Genomic DNA, 21,960 nt, shown 5'->3' with positions numbered 1-21,960 from the left:
GCCCTCTGGTGGTGTGTGATTGCCCCTGAGTGGGGCATCAGTTTGTCTAGATCAGGCAGCCTCCTCAGACCCTACAAGCTTTTGCTAATGAAGAACTATTATAATTCTATGTTGGAGCTGACAGAGAATAATTTCTGAGTTAAGATATATTTAGAAACATACCTAAAATTGATTCTATTTTAAGCTCCCCCCCAGCTTTGCAATTCTGTTAAGTTACTGAAAAATAAAACTAATCCTTCTGAAGGTTAATGAAAGGTTGTGCCATGATCAGTTTTAAGCCTTGCTGCCAAAGCACTTTGTCAGTTCTACGTCAGAGGATGTAGACATGCCTTGAATAATGTGCATACACTTCTTTCTTCTGCTGCTTTAAGACAGGGATACCCAGATGTGTTTATTGACAGGGACCATCATAATATTTTCAGCTGGTTACACAGTTTCTGTTCTGGCAACAGAGTTAAACCCTGACTAGAAATTAAAGACACTACCTTTCCCCTTCAGCTAGGATTAGACTGTCCCCTTTTAAGAAAAAAGAAAGGAAGTATTTGAACAAAAGAACAGTCTGGTGAAAATATATATACTCAGGTGTTTTGGTCTCCATGATCCTAAAATGGTGGTGAGAAATAATAATCAGTATTTAGGAAAAAACTGGCCTTTCTCAAGGAAGGCTTTTATGCAAAATTGGAGGCAGGTTGAATTGTTTGCATTTAACCAAGTAGGGGTTCCAGGATTTGTTAGATAAATTAGTGCCATATTCACTGGGGAAATACTTTTCTTGCTATTTCCATTAAGCTGTTATGTCACAGTTATGCAATAGAATGGGATAAAGCAAGAACACTCTCATTAAGAGGTGTAATTACAAGATAGCAGTGTAGGCTTTCTGTGTTCCTGAACTTTATTTTAGAACATCTGAATTACAGGGTTATCCCATCCTTAGGGATCAAGTCTGACCCTGACAAGAAAATGAGTCTGGCTTTAAATCACTGTGATTCCTGAACAGAGAGCTGCTCCCCACACATCTGTGAAATTGGTGCCAGAGGAGGAAATAGAACAAAGGAGCAAAATATTTCCCTTGGTGGGGTCATTCTGCATGAGGGCTGAACGCCTGGGAAATATTCTGTGGGCTTGGTCCCCAACTCCTGGCACTACTGGGAGGTGGTAGAACCTATAAAAGTGGGGCCTAGTGGGAGGTCTTCAGCTCATTGGAGTTACCTGGAAGAAAATAGTGGAATCCCAGTCTTTTCTTTTCCTGTCTCTTTCTTGTCCTAACCATGAGGTAAATGGTTTCACCGCGTGCTCCCACCATGATGTGCTGCCTCTCCACAGGCCCAAAAGCAAAGGAGTCAAATGAACATGGACTGAAATCTTCAAAACTGCAAGCCCCAATAAAACTTTCTTCTTTTTAAGTTGATTATCTCAGGTATTTTGTTGTAGTCATGGATATTTGACTCAATCTGAATCTCAGAAGAAGGGTCTGACCAACACCCAGTACAGGTTCCTGTGGGTAAAATGGAAGCTTGTGGGTAGGAGGGCCTGCAGCAGGGTTAGGAAGGGACTTCTGGAAACGTGGCAGAAGGCTGAAGCTTGGTTCTGGTAAGAGGTAAGGGTACATTAGAGCACCAATGGCAGGGGATTCAGGTAGGGAATGTGGTCACTCCTGGAACCAGAAGCAGCTGTGTAGGCTGTAGGGAAGAGGGGCTGCCAGAAGCAGTGTTAAGTGGAATCCAAGGAGAAGGGCAACTGGCCTCTGACAAAAGTGCCCAGCTTGAGTCTGCTCTGCAGACCAGCTGGAGGTGTTAATGTCTATGTCTTGCAGGCTGGTGGGAGCCTATCTGCCTCAGGAATATTAACTTGGGGAATTTGGGAGACATAGTAGAAAAGGAGGTGCTAGAAACAAAGTTATGAGTTGGAATAGTAATTTAATGATTCCAAAAAGAGGTTAGGCATGAGGATCTAGAATGGAGGGGCTGGAGAGAGGAACGGGGATGACAAAGGCCAAGGTTTGGGGTCTGGTTTGTAGGCAAATATTAATCAACAGGAATAAAGGAAACACACCTAGAAACTATAACTGAGCATCACCAACTTCAGACAATCCTCCAAGAATCACGCCTGGGAGCCCACCTAGAACAGAACATTTCCGTCTGACTCAGAGGAGATGTCAATTCAACCCATTTCCTGTAATTGCAGCTGGACAGAAGGACTCTTGAGGAAGATGCAAGCCTTCTCTAGAAGTTTCAGTGGCTTAACGTGGCTTCATTTCATCCTGTGAACACCCTCCCCACCCCCTAGGGAATATACACACAGCTTTTGGCAAAGGACACTATATGCACTTAAGAAAATATACAACCCTACACCCAACCCAGAAGATTGGTGTCTTCCTAAAGGGCTCTACCTTCCTTAGGCTCATCAGCTCCTCAGTTGATTTTGGGTGATTCCCTTTCTCATGATTCATTATTCATGCATAATAAATCGTGCCCTGCTGTGCGCGTTACTTTTGAGGTACATTTCCAATTACCTAAAAACCAGCTGAAGAGCGAGAGCAATCAGGCAGTGAATAAATCTGAGCTTCTTTTGTGGGTGGTGTGCAAGATTCAAGGACCCTGCTGCGGACGTGATACGTGTCTGGCTGATTAGTGCTTGGCCCCCTTGTGAGCCATGGTACATGCCTAAACATGTTTCTATGCTCATGGGCCGGTGATCCTATAGATAGTTACATCAACCCAGCGGGCTCTGGAATAGAGATTTGTTGTTTAGCTGATCCATTTCGTTTTTCAAACTCAGTGTGACATTTTCCAAAGGGATATAAAGCATTGTAATCACTTATAGCGACCAGTCCCACGTCATTCAACACTATCTCAGGAATTCAGTAAGAATGGGTAACTGGGTAAGAACGAAGACTACAGTAAGTAAGTGGGTACGAATGATGATTTCCAACTTTTTATGAGTGTTTAGGATTCCAGGGATGAGTGAGTACAAAGTATTGCCACTGTGTTCTTGGGGTTTTCTGTGCCTGTCAACCACTCCAGGACAGCAGAGAATCTCCTGTAGCTTTCTTGGTGACCAAGAAGAGCTAATGTGTGTGAAAGCTTTCAGAATCAAGATGAAATCACTTATGTCAATCCTAACAAACAATAAAGAAACCCAGGTGAAGGAGGAGTTCTTATACATGATTGCCAGAAGCACAAACTTGTATAAAGGCCATCGCCATCTTATACAAAAAGAACTTCTATGGACTGTCTGCCCAGCAGCTGTCTGTTTAACCTCAGGCTGATGTCATTCTTGTTATCAGTGTGGCCAAAGATCATTCTTTCAAAATATCTGATGTAATTCTCTTCATCTTTGCCTTTAAAAGCTTCCTCTGCCTCCCAACTGCTTTGAATATGTCTATAGTTTCCTAGGCCATGTGTATTCTGCTGTTTACATTCCAATGTTACTGCCAAAGAAACTTGATTTTGCTTTGAGTTTGTCCTCCTTGTATTTCCCTTTGTCGATAACAGAGACCCCCTGTGGTGATGGTGAGCAGTGGACAGGGCTTTGGTGAGAAGCAGGACAGCAGGAAGCTGGAAGGTAATGGCAGAGGGAATCATGGTTTAGACTTGTCTGAAAACGCAACATCAGTTTGACACTGTCTATGTGGAAGTTGGACCTTGGAGAGTGAACTAAGAGAGGAATGGGAATATGGTCCCAAACCATGGAGGTTTCTGGAAATTTAGAGGTGTGCTGAGCTGGAGGATAGAAAGGATTCATGATTAAGGGATTTTTTCAGGAGCAGCTGACTTATAGCCGCAAAATTGTCCTTTCATTTTGCCAGACCCCCAGTGCTGAGCCAGTTCTAAAGACACTTCTTTCTGCATTGTTTGCTGTTTTTAAGTCCCTGAGCAATCTGCAGCCACATTACTTCATTATTTATCCCCAAAGCTCTCATCTACAAGCTTACAGGCTGAGTACCCAGGGGCTCACCAACCTACAGCTCCTGCATCTGTTTTATTGTTGTCATGGTGCAAAGCTTAGATGGACAGAGATACTACCCAACATAAACTAATTCCTCAGTTGTGCTGAGGACCCTTTGCTACTTTATATACAATCCAGACAGATTACAAATGAAGAGTTTCTTTCCTGTTTTAAGGAAAGAAGAAGGAATTAAATTAAAGAATGTAACAAAAACCTCATGGGTCAAACCTCATGCTCAAGTTGGATTTTTTCAGGTCACAATCCAACATTTTCTATGCTTTGTGGCATTCATGTAACTCAAGTGCTAAAGGCAAGGATTCAAGAAAAGTGGGGTGTTGCCAAGAGCAGCCACTCCCAGAGTCCTGAAGCCTGGGTTCTGTCCTGTTGCTGTGCTGCTTCATGGCAGAGGTACAGATGGCCGTATTATAATCACCTGTAAAACAACCCAGGTGTGGTTGTTTTGATGAATCAGGTAGTCAAGTGAAATGATCTCTGAGATCTTATTGCTTTCCATTGGTGTCAAATCGAAAGAATCAGAAACTGGCCCTTGATTCCCTTGTTAGTCTATAATGTGCTGATCAACAAATGACTCATGCGTTGCCACCCTTCTTGAATTTGCATTTGTGGTTTACACCAATAAAGCTGTAAATTAAGACATGAAATCACAGTATAGCACTCCATACTATTTTTCTGAATATTATATAATCCCAGCTTTTTAAAAAGGAATTTTTCCTTTTATTCATATTTGTTTACTTTCTTGTTTTCTTTTCATTTCTTTCTTTTTCACATTTTCTCTTTTTTCATATCAGACAGGTAATGTGTCAATATCGAAATGAGGTTTGACGAAGACACAGCTCACACACTGGTGGAAAACCCAGCCATTACACAATAGGATCTAACCCTAGCTTTGATTTAAGGGTCTGGAGTGTTTTAGGCAGCTTTTGTGTACCTGTGACCAAAAATACCTGACAAGAACAACTTAGTGAAGTGAAGGATTATTTGGGACTCAGAGTTTCTAAGGTTTTAGTCCATAGATAGCCATCTCCATTGCTCTGGGACAAGGTGAGGGGGAACACCATGGGAGAAGGGCCCAGAGGAGTAGAGCTGCTGTCAGGAAGCAGAGAGGAGCAGAGGAGTAGGACACAGGGAATATGCACTGTTATAGGCACCACTGTCCCTAGTGATCCATCTTCTCTAGCCACACCCCACCTGCCTTTGGTTACCACCCAGTCAGTCCCTTCTAACTAGGATGGGCTGAATAGGTTACAGCTCTCATAATGTAATCATTTACCCTGGAATATTCCTGCATTAACAGGAGCTTTTGTGGGACACCTCATATCCAAACCATAACCAGGAGGTGGTAAAAAAGTGGGGCTTTTATTATCAATGTCACTTATACCATATTCACCCTTCTTATACCCACTTCTTGGCCCTTTCTCTCCATATATTCACCTAGCAATCTGAGACATACTTATTGATACCTATCACCTTATGCAGGGTGAAATCTTTCCCTTACCATCAGGGGAGGTGGCTTCTGCCTTTCAAATACTGCCTCATTCATGAGCTGAATTTTAGTATAGTAAGCTCCTGTATTTTCCTCTCAATTCTCCTATTTACTTATTTATGGTACTGGGCATTAAACACAGAGGTGCTTTATCAATGAGCCACACCCCAGCCCTTTAGACAGGATCTCACTAAGTTCCATAGGGCCTAGCTAAGTTACTGAGTCTGGCCTTGAACTTGTGACCCTCCTGTCTCCGCCTCCCTAGTCACTGGGAGTATAAAGTGAGCCACCATACCTTGTTCCTCCCAATTATCTTGTCTTAGGTACATGTCACTTTTCCTGGGTTTATAAACTTTAGCTGGAGGTGTCTTAAATTTCAGACCCTAGTGAAGTGCTTCTACTTGAAGTGAATTCTTTGGTGGAAGTTGGCTCATCACACTTATTTAGAATATAAAAACCCCATTGCACATGCTTCTGCATTATTTTTGATGCATTTAAATATTTGAGAAAACCTTGATAGATCAATAGAACCTAAGATTGGAATTTTGCAACAATATGCCTTCTGGGCTAATTATCTGGTACATATCTATTAGAATTCAGTGAAATAAAGTTTCCAGAAACAACTGTTGATTACTTATTGCTTGCAGGAGGCAGGAGCATCCACTGACCACACCATCACAGTCATATCCCCTGACCCTGCTCAAGGCCACCTGAGCTTGGCATGGGCTACCCACTTTGGTATCTCTCTGACTAACCAGGGGACTCCTGGCTGAAAGAGCACCCCAGGCTCTGGTTAGGCTGAACTTGGCATTCAGAGACATGGCCTAGATAGAGGCCCAAAGCCAAAGGACACAATCCAAGGACTCCTGGTGTGGCACCTTCTTTGTGCCACAGAACCCAGATGAGAGATATAAAAGAAATGTGAAAGGACTTCAAAGAAATGCAAAAGAAACATGTAAATACCTCTGCTTTTTGAGACAGGTGAATGCCCTAATTAATAGAGTAGTTTCAGCTACATCATGCAAATAAAAATGATCACACGTTGGAAATGCACTTGGAGTTAAGTGATACGTCCAGGGAGAAGAATGTACAATTTAATACATTGAGATTTCATCCCTCGATTTTCAATTGAGCACAGACTCTGCCTTTGGACAATCAAAATGTGTGCCTTCTCTGCTACAGTCAAATAACCACAAAACCAAGACACTAATTATTGAGACAAAGCGCCATCTATAACTGAAAAAAAAAATTCATCCAAAATGCTACAGAGAGCAAAACAGACATGAAGTATTTGTTCATTTATTCACCCAAACAAGTTAAAATCAGTGACTTAACTGCAACATAGTTTCCACAGGAAGAAAAATAGATCAGAAATCTGATTTGTCTTGGCAGCATCAGATCATTAATATTTATGTGGAATTGTTTAATCCAGAAGTTGCAAAACAGCTCTCAGAAGCTACAATCAGCATGTTAAATATGCATATAGAGACAGAGATAGAGATGGCAGGAGAAAGGGGCGGGGAGAGATCACTTGATGAATATTGAGTTGTCATTGCACATTCTCCTGATACACGTTAAAATACACCCATCTGATATATTAGGGCTGTCCTTCTGGGAATGTTTTCTAATCCATTTGTCTATAAAGCCAATACTATTCTGTGCCTGTCTGGGTTCCTACAGCCCCAGCACTTCCTTCACATGACCTTCATTTATGTGTCACTCACTTTGGGAGGCTGAGGTGTTCTAAATCTTTCCTGATTGCTTTGTCCCTTGGTAAAAATTTCCTTCCTCTGTGATCCCATCACTTCTGCCTCTCTGCACCTCTCAGGGGTGGGATGTCTTGCCTAGATTTTCCTCTCTGACTCCAGCAGATTTCATGGCTTTAACCAGATGACCTCCAAACCCCTGCTTGTCCCCTTGGATGAGCTGTGACTCTCAAGTGAAAAGTTAGATCCTGTGCTAATTCTGAATCAGCTAGTGCCTAACAGATGCATTCATTGGATGGGATTCAATTCACTATAAATCTAGGGGACATTTGAGAATAATGAACTTGAGGAGAGAAGAAGGTGATGGTGGGATACACAGGACATTACCCACAAAATTGATGATTATGAACAACACCACCCAGGGTGTAAAATACATGGGGTGCTCATGTACTAAGCATACAACTTTGAAAAAAAATTAGGTGTCTGTGTTGTGGGAATTTGGTGCAATATTGCATATAAAGCATTTTACGTGTGGTCTCTTTCCTATTTAGGGCAATACTATGACCACCATTTTTGTTTCACAGACACCTAATGGGGAGGCCTTCCCCATTCCATGAATTGCATGTCTGCGGCAGCACAGTTTTCTACTTTGCTGGATCCTTTTACTGTAGCCAGGGCTGGGAAAGTTTAATGCCCACATCACTGCATTACCTGGTGAGAATTACCCTCCCCAGTGTGGGTTCTGATTTGGCTAACACAGGTTGTGTTTTGAACAAAGGGTGGATGTCAGCTTGTTATATCATAGGAACTGGTTTTGTCATAAGCTATATTCTGGATCAGAACACGTTTCAATGCTGTGTTTTGAACCCTTCCAAATCCTCTGAGGAGGAGGACTCATTCCTACACTTGTAGATGAGAGCCCTGAATCTGCTTTAGGATTAACAGGCTGTCCTGGATGGTTGGTTGGGTGTTGAGGTGACTCTTGGTCAGTGCCTCAGTGTCTCCCAAACTCAGGGCCGCTTGCTCTGCCCTGTTTCTCTCCTCCATGACCATCTCCATGCAGGTCATGTCATTCCACCATCAGGGTCTTTACTCTTTCCTCCACTACAATTCAGAGCCCCATACTCAGGGGAATGGATTCTGGCCTCCACAGTAGCTCTGGAGGAGCCAAATAATGCAACTTGGGAGTGCAGGGCAAATAATTCCCCATTGGGCAGGCTTTGCAGTGGAGCACAGGATATGTACTATTGATTCCCTCTCTAGCCCTGCTCCACTGTTGAGTTAGTCCAGAGAAAGTTCTAAGTAGACAGCAGTTATGTGTTAAAAGATACCACTCTGTTCTTATTTTCTTCTTTTCAGGCCTCATTTCATCTGTTGTTGTTGACCTGGGATTGCTACTCTAAATAAAGCATTAACAAGACCTTGAACTATGCTGCAGCTCTGTGTTCAGTGGAGCCTACTAGAGATGGGCTTACAGACATTTCTGTCCAGGGATCACCAAACTGAACTTATCTATTACACAGCTATAGCATTAGGGGCCTCTCAGTATCTGCAGGAAAGGCAGTGTCCTAAGCTCCAGCCCTGACCGCTGAGGATTCACTCAGTGACTTTGAGGGTAAGTGCACACGTTCCCTAGCTTTAGCATTTCCTCCTGAACAAGGCAAAAATGAATACTTTGGAAGAAGAAAATGGAAGAAATGCTACACTCTTTAATAACTGTAGCTCTTTGAGAAAGAAACATAAGATGGAATGAGGTATCCCCCAGGGAAGCAAATTATGCCTTGAAATATTAGAATAGGAACAAGGAAAAGCATATGTAGCCCTTTCCAGAACATAAAGCTAAAATCTCTCCACTTAGAATTTCTTCCCTCCCAAATTGCACTTTAATGCAGACAGATGCATGGTAGATGTCCATCACCTTTCTCCTGGAGGTGCTGCAGGACTGCTCCTCCAAAGGCATGCTGAGAGAGGACCAGGGAGGAGGGCAGGGTCTAATGGGTTGGGGATAAAGAAGGAAGGAAGGAGAAAGAGAGAAATCTCTTTCTTGGTCCCCTCACGGAGGACAGGATCATTGGCCACCAGTACAGCCCCCACCTCATTTCATTTGTATTACTAGGGCTTCCTGGAGCTCTCTGAAACCCAGCCATAAGGACTGGGCATCCCTTCCACTTTGCATAGGCTGCAACACTGGGCAAGGAGTGAACCATGTGACCAATGACATGGGTCCACACAAAGATGATGAATGGAAACACGGCTGATAGGCAGTCAATGGCCATTAAATCAATCTGAAAGGGGGATGATGGGTGTATGAAGGACTTAGATACTCCTGAGCCATTCTAAAGAGGGGGGAAGAAGGAGGAGAAGGTGGAATGAGGAGGACAAATCACAGGCAGGTAAAACAGCCTGTGTCAGGGGTGTAAGAAAAACATTGGGAAGCTTTATTTTCAATCATCTTTCAAAGGAGCTTTGACCCCCCAAAATGTATAAATAAACATCAAATATCTGAACTATTTCACCTGCAGGAGATCCAAAGTCTGAACAATGAACAGAAATCTCCAGCGATTTCCTGTGCCCCGTTTTCAAATTATCTTACTGACCTCACATATTTTTTCAAGAGCAAATCAGTTTGTTCTTTTCATACAAAAAAAAAAAAAACCCCAAAAACAAAACAAAACAAAACAAAACAAAAAACTGGAAGATGAGGCAGATCATCCAAATGCCCATGGCTCTGTGAATAGTTCACCAATTGCACGGCAGCTTAAGAATGTAAGGATGAAATTCAAATCCAAATAAGGTACATCATTTGGTGCTTTTGCAAGGAACCATGTCTCTGAGTGACATCTTGAAGGCAGGTGCAGGAGAGTTTGGATTGTTTTCTGGAAATGGGCTGAAAACACTGATAAGAATCCTACAAGCGTGTGGAATATGATATGTCAAGAAATTTGTAATGTTTTGAACAACCCACAATAAAAAAAATTAAAAAAAAAAAAAAAAAGAATCCTACAAGCCAGCCATAAAGAATTAGCCTTAATATCCAGGATAAAGTTAGAGAAGGCAAGTAAATTCTTAACTCCCTTTGGAATAAGATAGCATAGCTCATGGGTTCTACCAAGGTATACCTGAATGACAGGTTTTCACACCCAAATCCCATAATTGTTTTCCTCCACCTTTGCAGAATTTGTGAGACTCTTATTTAGAGGGAGGAGGGCCAACATGTGCTTGGCTTATATTTCTACACTGCTGGACAGCATCAAATTTGAGAGAAATAATAAGTGCCTTTAGTACATATCATTATCCAGGATTGCTTGGTTCTCTACCATAATTTAATATTATCCATTTCTGATGGAGTCAGATGGAGAAGGACACATACACGTACATCCCTGGGAGCTACAATCAGGGGCTGTTATTTCACTGGGAACATGAGGAAAAGATTTTTCAACTTATATAGTTCTTTGCCTTGGGGGATTTGTAATGTCTAAAGCAAGACCCATGATTTTTTTCTATTAGTTGGGCATGATTTGGTGGAATCAGTCACTAAATATAGTAATCACTGAACCTAACCCAGAGGTGGGCAATGAAGCTGGGGGCCAGGGTCCTGGGCCCTGGTGCTTGACTTCTCTTGCCTGTATCCTGATCTGATCTGCTATTTTGAGAAGTGAATGAGACCCTGAAAGTCAAGGGTTGAGTATTTTCTCTCATATGTGGAAGCTGGAAGTCAGGGAAGGGATAAAAAAAGGGATCCCATAAAAATAGAAATAAGACCAAGAGACTAGAGGAAGGAAATTGAGAGAGAAGGAAGAGTAGAGGGCATGGGGGGAAAAACGGGGAAAGAAACCCACCAAATTATTCTACATCCATATATGAATACACCACAATGAATCTCACTTATATATAATCATATGCACTAACTGAAACAATAATAATAGAAGCGCAATTAGTAGAGCAGAGCAAGTGGACCAGGGGGAGGGATGGAGAGGGTAAAAGAAGGTGCTGGGGAATGAGCCTGATCAAATTATGTACATTACGGCATAATGAATTCCAATATTATGTATAATTGTGGTGCACCAATCAAAAGTAAAAAAAAAATACAACTATTCTCAATTTAGAAAAGAAGGAGAAGGGAGTGATACCACATGGGAGCTCTTCACTGCCCTCTCCCCAGCTGCTCTCACATTATCTCTTCCCTTCCTAATTCCCTCTGACTCCGAGGAGATTCCTTAAAGCCACTCCTTTGCTATTCCAGGCAGTACTTGCCTCTCTTGCTCCGTGGTCTTTGAAGACCCTGGTGAATCCCCCTCTGCCTAATGGCAGCTTCACTTGTAGTTGCTCCTAAGGATGAAGCTGGAAGAAGTGTGCAGACAGCACCAGCCTTGTTGCCAGAGCACCTTGGCTTCCACCACGTGCCCCCAGCTCTATTCTTCTCAATCCTTCTACACACTCCCTGGGCCAGTTCCCAGCCCAGCTCCTCCTTCTCCCTCACCCAAGCATCCTTCTTGCTCAGGAGCCAGGACCTCTGGAGGAGGGCTTTCCCATTCCTCTGTTCCCAGGCACATCTACCCCACAGCTCCTTCTTCTCCTGTGGCTTGGGATGAACTGAGGAGCTACAGAGAAGATGTCAATTTCACTGCTTATTCCTGCTCCCCTGCTCCACAACATCTCTCCAGGGATCCTTTCCCACAAACCCCTGTCCCACAGCTTCAATATTTCCCTCTCTCTTGGATCATTTTCATCCCCTACAACTGTGCTATAATTTCTTCCACTTAAAAACCCAGCTCTTGACATGATCTCTCTATTTACAGCAAAACTTTTCAAAAGAAAAAGTGTGCCAAACTCAACTGCTTTCTTTCCATGTTTTTAAAGCTTTCTAATCAAAGTATATAGCACACTTACAGAAAAGTGCACAACCCATAGGTGTAAAACTCCACAAGTTTCCACAAGTGTGCAGCCAGCACCTGGATCAAGAATTGAGATGTCCCCAACACCCATAGGTCACCCCCATTGCCCTACCCGCCATGATGCCTGCTGTTCTCAGCTCTCTCTGGAGCCCACTCCATGGGGTTGTCCCTTCCTTCATGCCAGTGGGTCCTTAATGCTCCTACCATCCTCCTCAATGCTGTTTCTGGTAGTGCTCAGCTCTTCTTACATTCATATACTCAGCTCAGACTTTCCCCTTGAACTTCAAACATGCACATCCAACTTGCTTCATGCCTCCCTTGAACCTTAAATGACCAAACACATCCAGCCACTACTCCACACTGCCACTCAATGCCAACAGGCATGTGGTCTTGATAAAGTGTGAACTGAGCTCCAATGCACTTCCTGCTGCTGAAAACCCCACCTTCCCATGGATCCATCCCCCTCTACCTTTCTCATACCACAGCTCAAACCCAGAGGCAATTACTTCAAGACAATAAATTCCTGGCAATGACCATGGTCCAGACCTCTTCCTGGATTATGGCAATGTCTCCAGCATGAGGTCTTTGCTGCTGCCCTGAACCTCCACCAGCTGCCCTGAACTTCCACCAGTTCCCCTGAGAGAGTGTAGCCAGATGGTGTTTCACTTCTGCCCAAACACTTCAGTGGCTTCTTATCCCAAAGAGAAAGCACAGCTCTTTGACACAGATCAAGAGTCCTGGGGTCTAGCTCCATCTCGCTCTACCTTGTTCTCTCTCTCTCCTCGTTTATTATTTCTATACCCAATGGTCACCCATGTAATCCCTCATATGCAGCAGGTATGTTCACACCTCAGGGCCTTTGCACTGACTGTCTCTCTGCCAGGAAGACTTTTTCTCAGGCGGTCCTCATGGACGGAGCCTACAGCTTTATCATGAAATATTATGCTCTCAATAGGTCCTTCCATGACCACCTACTTAAAATTTTGTTCCCCACAACTATTTCCAACATTATCTTTCTCCCTGAAATTTAGCACTATTGGAACTTCTATAATTGTGCTTTTATTTATTGCTGCCTGACTTCACTAGAATGTGAGTTGCGTAAAGGGGTGTTGTGCCTGTTTTGCCTACTGCTGCATCCCAGACATTCAGAGCAAGGTCTGACACGTCGTAAGTGTTCAGTAAATACGGGTTGCATGAAGGGATTTCAAAGAACACGGTTACAGTTCCACTGAACTCTGGTTCATCTAGATTTCAGTACCATAAAGAGATTCCTTTTTTCCCCCTCATTTACCCAATTCCCTTTGCTGGTGCTATTCATAAAATTCATAATCTGGTTCTGAATACCCTTTCTCATTTAATTATTGTTATAATGTTGCAGTTAGTAAAAGAAAGAAACATTTTATGAAATGAAATTAAATCAAGACATAATAAATGCTGAGTACAGAAGACGCTGCAGGCAGGCTCAGCACATGTCCTGTTAGTGCTGGTTCCAGACCTGAGTCCTCCCGGTCAGAGGGTGTCCAGCTTCCGTCTCTGGCTTCTACTGTCCCGTGGGATTGAGAGAAGGGCCATGAGGGCAAACACCCAACTGTGTTTCTATAGGGCTGCCCTTCTTCTGCTGCCACAATTTTCAAGTAGGGCTTGAGGACACTGGATTTAAGAGCAAGTCCTGTGGTTCTATTTTTATTTGCAAACAGGTAAAAGCCAAAGTTATACTGCAGAAAATGTGGCTTCAAAGGTTAGAAATATTTCTACTTGTTTTTTATTTTTTACCCACAACTGATACCTCTGTGTTTTCTACAAGTTATTTATCCTTGAAACTTTTTTCCACTTAAATAGTTTTTTTTTTCACATTTCAGACTCATTGCAGAGATTAAACAAGATAAAGTATAGGCATTAACTAGCTTACAACAGTCATACAGTCATTCAGGAAATTGTGGGATTTGTTTTCTCTCTGAGCATCATTCAGAAACATCAATTCCTAAATGGATTCACACCACCCAAACTGCACACATCCACACCTTCTTCACTGTAAACTGCTTACAGAACTTGCTTGCATCAGGGGCTGGATCAAGCAGTGAATAGTGTTGGGGAGAAATGAAGTGGTAGGCAACATACACTCCATTTGTTGGTTCCCATTTGGTATCCATACTGAGTCCTTTGTCATGACTCAGGGCTGAACCAACTGCTTCCTGGAAGCCCAGGCCACTGCTAACCATACCTTAGGTACGTCACTATACCTCACTGAGCTCCGATATCAACACTCATCTGGGTAATATTACAGCAGTGCCCACAATTCCTGATTGCAAGTGCCTGTGTCACACATCTCCCATAAGGTTGTGTGGGTATGAGAGCATTACCCAAACTTGAGCAATACTAGAATTATCTGGAGCGTTTGTTTAAATGTAGATTCCTGGGCCCTGCCTCACAGACGGTTGGAGCAGGTCTGAGGGGATAACAAGTGTGCAGAGGCTGAGGAGCACACAGGACTAGGAGCTGCAGGACTGTGAACACACCCGAGAAGCAAGAGCACACTGCTTTTAACGCGGTCTCTGGCACATAGTGCTCAGCAATGTTATGCTCCTTATGAAACTTCAGTTACTACTGTTGCTCCTACTTTATAAACTCCTTTTTAGAATTCCTGAAATCTGTCTCCTTCCAGTCACCCATTTGCCAATGGATCCACAGGGCATGGACAATCCAGTTTCCAGCAGGATACTATCAAACTTTTGGAATCAGCTCCTTCCCTGACACCTCCTGGGGATTTTCACTTTTTCAGCTCTCAGCCAATTCCAGGCTGTGGGAATTATTTCAAGACCATGTTATGGATCAGGAAATCGAGGCATGATGGAATTGCCTGTTGACCAGGACTTAGCTAGAGGAGGGCAGTATCAAAAATATCTCAGATAAGTAAACCCAGAGATGCCATTAATTCTTTTCACCACTGACCGATTTAATCAAACCACCATGATTTGTTGTTTCGTTATGTTTTCCCGGAATGGCCTTGCATGGTTCTTTGACTTCACTGAATAGCTATTTTGACAATAAGCAGACACAGCCGTAATTGTCAGTAAGAACACTGAGATAGGATCTGTGATAAAGGGGGGGAAAACAACCAAAAATATCACACTTGGATGTCAAAGATTTCCTGCGAATAGCACCGTGGCCTTGGGGAGTTCTGGTTTTGGAGCATGTGCTTTGCACTGCCATTGCTCCCCATCCAGATCCTACAACTCAGGGTTGCAGGGGACTTCTCCTCCCTCCAGTTCCTGGGTTTAGAACTCTTAGCTGGCCTTGCCTCAGCAAGCACTGATTTAATTTAATGCAATGATTCTCAGAGTGTGTCTGTTCTATTTCGTGCCACACACCCTTCCCTTGGCAGCTGCCTGCTCCCCTCAAATGGCCTGATGGAGATTTTGTGTCTGCAGTTTGGGCTGCAGAGGGATAAATGGAATACACAGCAGCTTCATGGCCAGGCTGAGGCTCTGTGTGCAGGGGTCAGTGGCTGCCCAGAATGACAACACAGTCCAGCACAACACAGCTGCACATTGTAAAGAGGAAGGGGTCTCAGCATGGGAGCTCCTAATTGGAAGGGACATTCATAGGTCCTGGGAAGGGAACTCAACTATAGAGATTTCTTTAGGGAAATGCTGGTACTCTTAGTTGTGGTAGTTGCACTGAAGAGAATCCATTCTCCAAGCAACTTGGAAAAGGAAGGATGGAGGGTTCTGGGCTGGGGGATTACCATTCCATCCTCTAACATTGCAAGCAACCCCTCACCTCTGCAAAAATACTTGAGGTTCCCCTCCAAAAAATATGATCAAAACTGTGTACAGCAACTGTACTTCATATCTGCTGCTTAAACAAATAATAAAAATCCCCTTGACCATTGAAGGGGATTTTATTAAATAAACATCATGAATCATCAGATCCAAGCCTAAGAAGCTATTATCTTGTTAAGAATAAAACTTTCTGAGAAACAGAATCCAAACACCAGTCTCTGCAACTGTAGTCTTGATTCGTAGTATAATTACAACCTCGTGGACAAAGATGCTGTCCACAGCTTGCTGTGCTCCAGAGTGGTGGATTTCAACCCTGGCATCAGGGAGCAGCAGAGACCTCACATGATATGAGGTCATTAGTGTGTTGTTTTTGATAAATGTCTAGCCTCTCCTGTCGATGCACAGGCAATGTCTCCCTGTGGCCCCTGCCACCTACCAGGGTTCACAACCACTTGTCACCCTTCTGGCTGATCTATAGGGACTTCTTCTCTCATCTCTGGGAATAGAACACCTCTCCCAGTAGAACATAAGATAAAAGTATCAATATGATTCCAAAATTTAGTAAACAAAACAGAGCTCCTGCATTGAAGATATTCCTGTTGGTAGGGGTATAGAGGGCTTGTCCTAGCAGCTGAAAGGTGGTGTTCCCCGTCCTTTCCCACTCAGGGATGATGTAGGAAGGAGACTTTGGATAGAGTTCTGCTCAGTGGTAAAGCCCACAGTGCCCCATGCAGTCAGTAGACAGGTTTCTTCACTTCTTTGTCCTTATCTCCCAGTTTTTGGTGAGACTGATATTGCTTATTTGCCTAACCCAGGCTTTGGATCCAGCATAGACAGCAGGGACAGGCTCTGTCCAGTGTGAGTGTCCATCCATCCATCCATCCACTACTATCTTTGTTCAGATTCCTGTATGCCCCAATCCACTGTGGATGCAGTGCTACATCCTCACTTCAGAGTTAAGCCCCTGGGCCTGTCTCCACCCACCCTGTCCAGGCTCTGCAAGGCCCAGGAGACTGACTTTCTTTGTGCTTGTGCTGCTGGAGAGAGGGTTCTATGACATTCGTGGAATCAGTTCACAGAAGAGAAGCCTAGACTGACCCTCCAGGCCAAAGATGGGCCAGCATAACAGGATTCCCCATCTTCTCTCTATTTTCCTCCAGAACCAGGAGCAAGAGCTACACAGAGCAGGGACCCCAAGATAGAAGTAATTTTTCTGCCTCTCATGTTCCTAAGAGGCACTTCCTCTCAGGAGGGCCACAGACAATTTGTGATCATCCTTGACTTTCACCACTCCAGACATACAAGTGGGAAGAAGAAAACCACACAATTTGTTTCTTTGCTCACCAGTAAAACAAATTCCATCAATACCAAAGCCAGCAAGAAGCAACTGCTTGACTCAGCCAGGGAAGCAATTTCAAGCCAAGTAAAAAAAAAAATATTTTGAGCAAAGGACCTGCCAGAGTCAGCCATTTGCAGCTTCACTCCCAGACTCATAGGATGCACAGGAGGATTCCCCAAGTGCCCCCAGGGATTTTCCACCTGCCCAAGTACACCCTGTGAGCACTGTTAGGCTGACAATGATGCTGCCTTTTGACCAGTTTTGGTTGGGTAATGGTTACAGGTTCTGGTGACACTATAATCTCACATTTTAATTGATAATCTAAGTGTCTTTCTTGGATGGATAGAGATGACTTCTGAATGAACAATCTTCCTCTGCTGGAAAAGTCTTTCAAAATCTGGGTTTCACGTGGGGACAACCAAGAGGGTGTTGTGTAATGAAAAAGGGCTGGGAACTGGTACCTTCATGAGTTTCCCCTGGAGGGAGGGAGGGAGGACACAATTGCACACTGACATGTGCCATTTCCACTAGCACAGCATTCACTGGGATTGGTACACACGACCTACAGTGGAACCAGAATCTGCTTTATATAAATGAGTCTTTAACAAGGAAAGCAAAACTCACATTTTCACCTTTCTCACAGAGTTCCGTGTTCTCTGTGATGTACTTATCTGAGCGCTATGCTTCCCAGTCCTGGGGTTGGGTCTGCCTTTGTGAACTCAAGGCCTAAGTGAAAGTCAAGTTCCCAAAGGCCATCTGCTCTCTACCAAGTAGTCATGTGCTTCTGCCATACAGGCTTCCTCTTGAAGGCAGTCCCATCCTGGCAAGGACAGAGCCCTGTCATACTGAGAGATGAAGCAACCTAAAGGATTCTGCTCAGCTCCCCATGAGCTTCCCCAGATTTTCCGAACTTGTTCTCCAGTTGCTCAAATGCTGACCCCCTTTTTGCAGGAGATGAACAGGCTTCCTTGGCTCGCTCTCCTCTTCCTGGCCTGGGTGTGTCTAACGTTAACACCATCATGCACTGGATGCAAATGATTGACAGAGGCCTTACCTCATGGGACAAGTAGAAGGCGGCGATGCCCAAAGGCCAGAAGCAGCAGAGCATGGAGAAGACGCTGAGCCCCAAATGGTCACGTGGGGGCATCATGAGGAAGTTGTCCTCACTCTCTGTGTCACTTGAGTAGTCACTCTGCAGAGAAAACAGGCCAAATAGGAGAGAAGATTAGTAAAGTAATCATCGTCGGGCTGCCCCACAATGTGGGTACCACTCCTGGCTGAAGCAGGCTCGCTGCAGCTGCTCCTGCAGCTGCTGTTGCTTATCTCATTAGTGTCACCATGATTGCCTAGAAACATATAGCCTCAAAACAATGATGCCTCTACTGAGGAACTCTGACCAAGAGCAGGAATCCCAACACAGGATTCTTGGGTAGTTCAACAGTAGTTAAAATCCTAGAGAAACCAATTTCAGCACAGATGGTCCCCAATTTTGGATGACTTAACTTACGAATTTTGAATCAATGATGGATATATGAAAGTATTGAACATAGTTTCAACTTAGGATGTTTTCTACCTATATTGTGATTATTAGGACTCTAATAGGAGCACCTATTTTCAAAGATCTTTGGGATCTTAGTGCCAGGACAGTGAGGGTGAACATGGAAACTATCAGAGGATGGCATTAGGGACTTTCAGAAGGCTTTCCTCTTGTGTTTTTTTTTTTTTTTTTTTTTTAAGACTTCTTGCTAGTTTACAGGACATTGCAGGACAAGTATGTATAAAAGGAGAACATGATCTTATAAATCTCCCCCTCCAGTTTCCTTTGACTCTGAATCGAGTCAGGACATAGGGGGTTCTCATGTTCACCTCTAAGCTCCATCCTAAGAAAATAACGGCTGCTTTGGAAGAAGCTACCTTTAGATACTAGTCTTTCTGTGTCAGGGACCATTTATAGGTAGGGCTCAGTCCAGGCCTGACCGAGAATGTCCCCAGAGTTCTGAATTAGGGGGGGATGGGCGACTGGCTGGGCTTAGAAATTTTTTAAAAGAAGCTTAAATGATTCTCAACTTTACCCAGCAATGAGAATCACTGCCCAAATCTCCCCAAAGGGGCTCATCAGTGTTCCCTGGGTACTCAGTACCAGACGCCCTGCAAATCTCTCTTACCCTAGGTGTCTCTGTGGAGGCCATCTTTGTTTTCTACCTTCTTTTACCCCTGGCTGGCCTCCTATTGTGATTTATTTATTTATTTGTTTTGTTTTGCCTCATCAAAACATGTCCTCTTCACTCTGACTCATCAAAATATCAGGGTCACTCTTTTCCACCTGTTTATTTTATATAAAGATGGAATCATAGCTTTCTCCAGACGTCATTTCCTAAAAAAAAAAAAATGGTACATTTCATCTTGAGGTTAACTCCCTAACTCCCTTTGCTAGTGGTTGGCAGAGGACCTGGCTGCAGGGTAGAGATGCTCAGGAAGCCATGGTGGTACTTAGGCTATGAGGGGACATCCAAGTGAACACCAGCCTGCCTCCCCACTTGCCCTGGGCCCCCTGAATCCTCTCCACAGATATTCTAGTCACAGACACTGAGGAGGTTCACAGGTGATAATGGTGTCCTTCCTTATTTCTGCAAGTTAAATGCACATAAACCTGCCAGTCAGAGTCTCTAATTCCTGTTCAGAAAGCAGTGGTGCCAAGGTGAGATAATAGGGACTCCCTGTTAGGCTTTTGCTTTTCTCGAGTCAAAAGAGAGAAAATAGGCTCATAAATATCCATGAGTTCATTCAGATAATAAGCAAGGACTTCTCCAGGTGGTACTAGGATGGACACTGGTGAACACACAGAGTCTGTCCACCCCACCACACACAGGTCAGGGGATCTGAAGCATCATTCCAAAAACAAGGGATGTGATCTGCCAGAGGCCACAAGACCAGCTCCCGGCCAAGCTTCCATCCTGCAGATCACTGTTCACTCTCTGCCCGGGTGTGAGTCACTGCCATCTGGTACACTGCCCTGTCAACATGTCTGGGACTATATCGCATCCCATCCACAGGAGCCTTGTCTGTGAAATTTCTATTCTTTTTACTATGCACACCATCTCCCATATGGTCTTCAGAACAGTAAAGGGAAATGAAAATTACCATCATTATGGCTATCAGAGATGGAAAACGAAACAGCCCACAGGGATGCATAATTCATGTGGGGAGATGCGAGGGCCGTGGACGGTCCAGGTGGAGATGAACGATTCCCAGCCCACTGGAAAGTCGGAATCGTCCATCAGAATGAAGAACGAGCAGCACTGAATTGGAATGTATCCACGGCTGTGCCTCTTCACACACAAATAGCCCTGTCACCTCAACGCTTTCCAGATCTCCCCCTGAAAACAAGCGACTTCAGGGTGTCAGGGGACCACTGGTGTTTAAAAGGACTAGTCTGTGACAAACTCACCTCTATCCACAGATCAGATTCAGAGGGCAGACAATCAGGCTGCAGGAACAGCCACTTCCAGCCCTCAAATCAGACTTTGACATTCATGAGCTTCACATCATGGGTGGTGACAGTGCAGATGGAAATCTTTGCATCTATAAATATATCCATCTTTGCATATTTGTTTAAATTTTTAGTTTGGGGGATTTTTTTTTTAATTTACAAAGAGTTTTACACACTTGAGCTCACTGCTTTCTCACAGCAACTCTGGAAATGATCACAACTTTTATTGTCATGTCCATTTTACTAAGGACAGAGCTATTGGAGAGACTGAAATTCTTGCCAAATGACAGCACCACCCAGCTCGTGGCTGTCTCACTCTCTCATCCCTGTTACCTGACAGGTCCTGAGTGCCATCTTTGGAAACAGATGGTTTACACACATAAACCTACTTTACCTCAATTGCTCCTACATGTTCCTTCCTGTTGCCCCTGAAACTTCACCTTTTGATTGGTTTGTTTCCTGGTAGCCAATGGCCACAGTGGTATCGTGAGGTTTTCCCCATCACATAGACAGGGCTCTGGGACTCTGCGCCTCAGCACATGGGCCTGATGTAAGCACTGACTCTGGTGTTGGAAACTGAGAATTACATCACCCTTCCCAAGAAGGAAAGAAATAGGTTTCAGGGCTCTGCCATTAAATCTTCACAGATACTTACTCAGAAGCATAAAGAAAGCATGCATTCAGATTGCAAAGTTGTGGTTCATGACACCAAAATTATTAATAAAGTTTGATTAAAATAGATTTTCAAGACTCAGAAAAATAATAGAGCACCCAAAATCATCCTGGCTCTTTTATTCCTTTATTCTTTCATTGGCAGGTGATCCATGGGTACAGTGGGTGTGGGCATCATACCACAAAACAGGGAGAATGGGAGACAAAGCCAGGTGGGAGATGTTGTGTAGATACCAAAAACCAAGCAGAGGAAATGCGTACAACTAACACCAAGAAATCTCATCATGCACAGCAGCTGACTTAAAAAAAATCTCCTTTATGGGTCATTGAATTGGAACCACTGAAAGACAGATGGAAAGCATTTCAGAGACTATGGTTCATGTGGAAGCCCACCCCCCCACACACACACCATTTTTTTTTTAAATTTTTTATTGTGGGTTGTTCAAAACATTACAAATTTCTTGACATATCATATTCCACACTTTGATTCAAGTGGGTTATGAACTCCCACCTTCACCCCATACACAGATTGCAGAATCACATCAGTTACACATCCATTGATTTACATATTGCCATACTAGTGTCTGTTGTGCTCCAATGCCTTTCCCATCCTCCACCCTCCCC

The 21,960-nt window shown here is 43.7% G+C and overlaps 1 protein-coding gene and 1 pseudogene across 5 annotated transcripts in view; both read right to left on the bottom strand.

Moving 5' to 3' along the window:
* LOC107147488 (synapse differentiation-inducing gene protein 1) overlaps positions 1-21,960 on the bottom strand; it is a 175,002-nt gene that overhangs the window by 33,618 nt on the left and 119,424 nt on the right. For all 5 annotated transcript variants that reach the window (XM_048811390.1, XM_015492024.2, XM_048811392.1 and 2 more), the window contains exon 3: positions 18,229-18,366. In XM_048811390.1, coding sequence (XP_048667347.1) covers positions 18,229-18,366 — 138 coding nt within the window. The remainder of the gene's footprint in view (positions 1-18,228; positions 18,367-21,960) is intronic.
* Positions 4,752-4,843, bottom strand: LOC125619251 (annotated as a pseudogene).

Source organism: Marmota marmota, unplaced genomic scaffold (genome assembly GCF_001458135.2).
Source record: "Marmota marmota marmota unplaced genomic scaffold, marMar, whole genome shotgun sequence".
In the NCBI taxonomy this organism is placed as follows: domain Eukaryota; kingdom Metazoa; phylum Chordata; class Mammalia; order Rodentia; family Sciuridae; genus Marmota; species Marmota marmota.
Note: the sequence above shows the minus strand (reverse complement) of the source record. Positions and strands in the feature narration are given on the sequence as shown.